The 5,426-nt window shown below is 41.1% G+C and overlaps 1 protein-coding gene across 1 annotated transcript; it reads left to right on the forward strand.

Moving 5' to 3' along the window:
- Nucleotides 1–523: 523 nt before the first annotated feature.
- LOC127131524 (uncharacterized) lies at nt 524–1,807 on the forward strand. Its single transcript, XM_051060439.1, has one exon. The coding sequence runs from the start codon at nt 524–526 to the stop codon at nt 1,805–1,807; it is 1,284 nt and encodes a 427-aa protein (XP_050916396.1).
- Nucleotides 1,808–5,426: the final 3,619 nt, after the last annotated feature.

Here is a 5,426-nt window from a genome sequence, read left to right on the forward strand (position 1 = left end):
ATGGGGTTGATGTCTGGCAAGTAAGTTTCCGCAGGTAGCAAACAGTCTAATGGATCCATGACTCTAGGAACTTTTTTTGACACCTTAGACCATACCTAGTGAGAACCCTGTTCTATACGAAGCATTCAGACTTATCTATGCCTTAAGCCTATTGAACTTATACAAGAAAATGCATCACATTCATCCACATACATTGCATCAACATCATAAAAAGCAAACTCTTAGTTGTCTCTTATTTGTTTCAGGAATTGAGAACTTGAAAATGCAAACTCCAAGGAGAAACACTTTCACACTTAAGTACAAGGAACCTAAGCTTGACAGTCTGAAGGGTTTGATCTTTGATTTGACTCTCAATAAGCGTGATGACTTCGGAAAAGACTATGGGAAAATTTTGAGCCTTCTGACTAAGAAAGTTGACTATGGGATTATCAGCTCTTTGGCACAATATTATGATCCACCTCTACGTTGTTTCACATTCGCTGATTTCCAACTAGCTCCTACTTTAGAAGAAGTTAAGAGAATTATGGGTCTCAAGTTGAAATATTTCAATCCATTTCCAAAGCTTAAAGAGGAAGCGGACCCAAAAAAGATAGCCTTAGCCCTAAGTATCAATGTCCCAACTGTTCTAGACAATTGGGTCGAGAAAGAGGGTTTCAAAGGTTTTGCCATGATGTTCTTGGAAGAATTAGCTCTGAAGTTCAAGAAAAAAGGAAACTGGAACTCATTCTATGATGTGTTGGCTTTATTAATCCATGGGACTGTGCTATTCCCAAACGTTGAAAAGTTTGTGGATCATGTAGCCATAGAAGTCTTTCTCTTTGGCAATCCTGTACCATTTCTCTTAGCTGACATTTACCATGCCCTTCACGCTCGATATGAAAAGAGTGGTGGAACTTTGTTATGTTGTGCTCCTTTACTTTATACTTGGTTCATGCAACATATGCCCGAAAAAGGCCCTTTTGTGGCAAAGGAACTTAAATCTCTTCAAAGACTAGCTTCTTGCACCGCAAGTTCCATCCGATGGTATATCCGAGAGTGGGAAACCCTAGACATCATTGTCAACTGTGGGGAATTTCCTAATGTACCATTGTTAGGTACTAAGGGTTGCATAAATTATAACCCTATGTTATCTCGAATGCAACACGGCTACTCCATGGATGGTCCTCCTGACACAAAGGACATACAACCATTTTTTCTCTTTGATATCCAAGCAAGTAATCCTGATGTAAGAGTGATCCGAAAGGCTTGGTTGAAGATTTTTAGGAAGGGTAAAGAGTTTGGAAAAAGAAACACTCCTGTCAAAGAACCTTACACTCGATGGGTGAAAGAAAGAGTTGAAGAAATCCACTTTCAATTTATCTTTAATGCTTCAGCTTTTCCTAAAATTCCTGAGCCAAAGCCTATACTCCCTAAGGACATGGAGAAACTCACTGCTAAGGTTAAGGAGCTCGAGTTGGAGATTACCGAATTACGGATTCAGATGAACCGAGCAATCTTGGAAAATAAATATTTGAAGGATGAACATAAGGGGAAACCCCAGGAACTTGAGGATAGTAACAAGAGAGCCAGGCTATTGGAAGACCAGAAGGACGATCTTGATCATATCCTTATAGGTTGCACATCAGTGATCCGGACCAGGAAGGAAGAGCTCAAGAAAGCTGAATATAGAATTTGTGAGTTAGGAAGAATGTTGGATAGATCTCTTATGGAAAAGAAAGAAATTAAGCTCGACTTTGAGGCACAGATCCGTGAACTGAAGGACACTCTGAAGAAATGCAAAGAAAAGTTATCTCGCGAGATACTCTAAAAGGAAAAAGCTGAAAGAAACAGTCACCACCTCAAGTACCAGTTGGAAGAAGCTAATAGGAGGTTTGCAGTTTTGGAGAGCCAAGAAGATGATGCAGCCTACTTGCTCCTAAAGAATGATTGTGTGTATTGGAAAAGGTTGTATAGAGAGGCTAGGGCGACCTTAGATGAAGATCAGCAGGTCATCAAGAAACTCAAAGAGCTCTATGTTGAATGGAATGGCAAGTTCCGCAACTTAGCTAGATTTCTTAACCTCAACATGTTGGAACTCCCAGAAAACTCCAAGAAGTCGATTGGTGTATGTGTCCAGAAAACATACCTCCTCAAGTTTTCAATTTCTTCATGTTTTACAAGAAAATGATGAAGGAGCTCACCACAGATCTTTCTACGATCATAATAGCTGAGACAGAGCTTAAGTTTACTCGTACTTGAATTTGAATTGTTGGTGTTTAAATCTTTTGTATTTAAATTTGAATAATTTGTGCTTGAAGTTAAATCTATTTGTATTTGAATTTGATTTTAATTAATGGAAGTTTACATTTTGGGCCTCAATTATTACGTTTTATTCTTATTTAGTATATTCTAACATTGCTGGAATAAATAATAAAGATAACTAATAGATTTGCACAAAATGCACCCATAACATACACTCATGTCATTATTCAAACAAAAAAATCTCATTGTTGTGTCTTCTTCAGTTCCACACTGAGTCCTCAACACCACTACAACACCAGAGCCAATGATCGTCAAAGAATGGCAGATCAAGAATAAGAAATGGAGAGAGTAAGCTCAAAACCCGAAGACCTACGAGGAAACTTGGGTCAAGTCATGGAGATACTACAAGTCATTAAGGCCAAGTTGGACACCCAAATGACAGTCATTTTAGAAATCACCAGTCCTACGATTGAACCCCAAACTGCGAGGACAGTGGCGACCACTTGGCCAGTCTACGGTTTACCTCCCGGCTTCACACCTCCAGTTGAAGGCGCCCCTGGTTTTGTACAATCCACTTAGCAGACAGTTCCTCTACCAACTATCAATGAAACTCATCCCGTGGTCCACACGTTCGCACCATCTCTTGTCCATGCACACGTGCAACCTTATTTTCAAGATCAAAAACATGCTCTAGATTTTTCTGACGAAGATGGTGAAAGGCATGAAGACATAAGAGGAATGAAAGAGAATTTCCAGATTCTTGAGAAAAGGTTAAGGGCTATGGAAGGTGACCAAGTCTTTGGTGCTGCTGCTAGGGAGATGTGCTTAGTGTCAGGTCTTGTGATTCCCGCGATATTCAAGACCCCATATTTTCGATAGGTACGAGGGCCACTCATGCCCTAAAAGTCACCTTATTATGTACTATCGATAAATCGTTGCGCACGTTGAGGACGATAAACTTATGATACATTGCTTCCATGAAAGCTTTAGGGTGCTGCCTCTAAGTGGTACCTAAGCCTTGAAAAAAGTAGAATTCGCTGTTTCCAAGACTTGTCTGATGCTTTCATCCAACATTATAAGTATAAATGGATATGGCCCCAGATAGGAGGCAATTTCTCAGCATGTCCCAGAAAGATAACGAGTCTTTTAAGGAATATGCACAACGATTGAGGGAAGTGGCCTCGCAAGTTGAACCACCCCTTGTTGAGAAGGAGTTAGCAGATTGGTTCATGGATACGATACAACCTATGTTCTATGAAAGGATAGTGAGTAGTGTATCGGAAAGCTTCTCTGAGTTGGTTGTCGTGGGCATAAAGGTCGAGATTGGATTGAAGAATGGAAAAATGATAACCACCTATGAAACATCTGGTAATAATGTCAAAAAGTTTTCCGGAAGTTTTCAAAGAAAGAAAGAGGGTGAAACAAATGCAGTGTCAACCAGTCAAAGAAGGAGTCACTCGTGGAAGAAGCAACATCAATTTGCTTAGCAACAACCAACTTATCCAGTGCATTATATTCAACAACCGTATGTGGCAGCAATCACGCTAACTTTCAACCAATCACAAGCTCCTGTCCATCAACCTATTCAACAAGCACCAGTATACCAGCAAGCACCCATGCCACGCACTTATCAACCGCCAAGGGCACAGGCTCCACGCTCATAAAATCTTCCAAATCAAAATAGGGTACAAAGAGGTAGAACTCCTTTCGCTTCAATCCCTATGACGTACACTGAGTTATACCCATCGTTGCTACAGAAAGGGTTGGTGACTCCCGGACCTTTGGGTCCTCCACCAAATCCTTTACCTCCATTGTACAACCAAGATGCCCATTGTCCTTTCCATGAGGGTGCCCCTGGGCATGATTTAGAGGGGGATGTTATGCTTTTAAGAATATTGTGCGAGAGCTGGTTGAGAAGAAGATCCTTTCATTCCGAGATGTTGGACCCAACGTAAAAAGTAACCCTCTGCCGACGCATGGTGATGTTAATGCCATTGAGGATGTTTCTGATGTTTGTATAATCAAAAATGTTGAAGATGTTAAAACTCCGTTGCTAGCACTCCATGCAAGATTGGTGGGAGCTAGTTTTATTGATACCTGTCACGACAACTATGAAGAATGTGTCGTTTATCCAAGGGGATGTAAAGTGGTATGAGCTGATATTCAAAACTTGATGGATCTAGGTGTTTTACAAGTTTGTGGTCCTGCAACAAACGAGGAAATTTCAGTCATTGAACCCTTTTTCAATCTACCAGAACCTATTAAGATAACTTATCAAAGAAAAGATGTTGCTCATCCATCACCCATGGTAGTTTGTATGTCTACCCCCTTTCCCTTTGAAAGCACCAAGGCGGTACCTTAGAAATATGACATAACTATGGTAGAGGAAGTGATAGATGAAGAACCCAAAGACGTTGAAGGTGAGAAAAGCTTGAAGAATGTTGACACCAATATCATTAACATCGTAGGGATGAGCAGAATGACCCGTAGCGGTCGGACTTATACTCCCGGTGTCAATATAATCCCCCAAGAACCAACAAGGGAAGCTACAACTGCAAATCCTTCCCCATAGTATGGAGGGGTACAGCCGGCAGTGCAATTAGATGAAGCGATTGAATTTCTAAAAGTGATAAAGAAAAGCGAGTACAAGATAGTCGATCAGTTGCATCAAACACCGTCAAAAATATCTATCTTGTCCTTGCTTATGAATTCCCAAGCTCATAGGGAGGCTCTACTGAAAGTGCTTGCTCAAGCTCATGTTACCCAAGATATAACGGTTGGCCAATTCGATGGGGTGGTCGCCAATATCACAACTTGCAACACTCTAAGTTTCAGCAATGAAGAGCTACCCAAGGAAGGGCAGAATCACAACTGCGCCTTACATGTATCCATAAAGTGCCAAGAATATGCTCTAGTCAGGGTCTTAGTTGACACTGGATCCTCCCTCAATGTTCTACCAAAGAGGGCGCTTGCTAAATTATCTTACCAAGGTTCGGAAATGAAACCTAGTGCACTTATGGTAAAAGCATTTGATGGTTCTTGGAGGACAGTAGTTGGGGAGGTAGAGCTACCAATCCAAATCGGACCACACGTATTCCCCATCAATTTCCAAGTCATGGAGATAAATCCCGCTTATAGCTGCCTTTTGGGACGTCCATGGATACATGTTGTTGGGGCAGTGACTT

Source organism: Lathyrus oleraceus, chromosome 3, assembly GCF_024323335.1.
Source record: "Lathyrus oleraceus cultivar Zhongwan6 chromosome 3, CAAS_Psat_ZW6_1.0, whole genome shotgun sequence".
NCBI classification, from domain to species: Eukaryota; Viridiplantae; Streptophyta; class Magnoliopsida; order Fabales; family Fabaceae; genus Lathyrus; species Lathyrus oleraceus.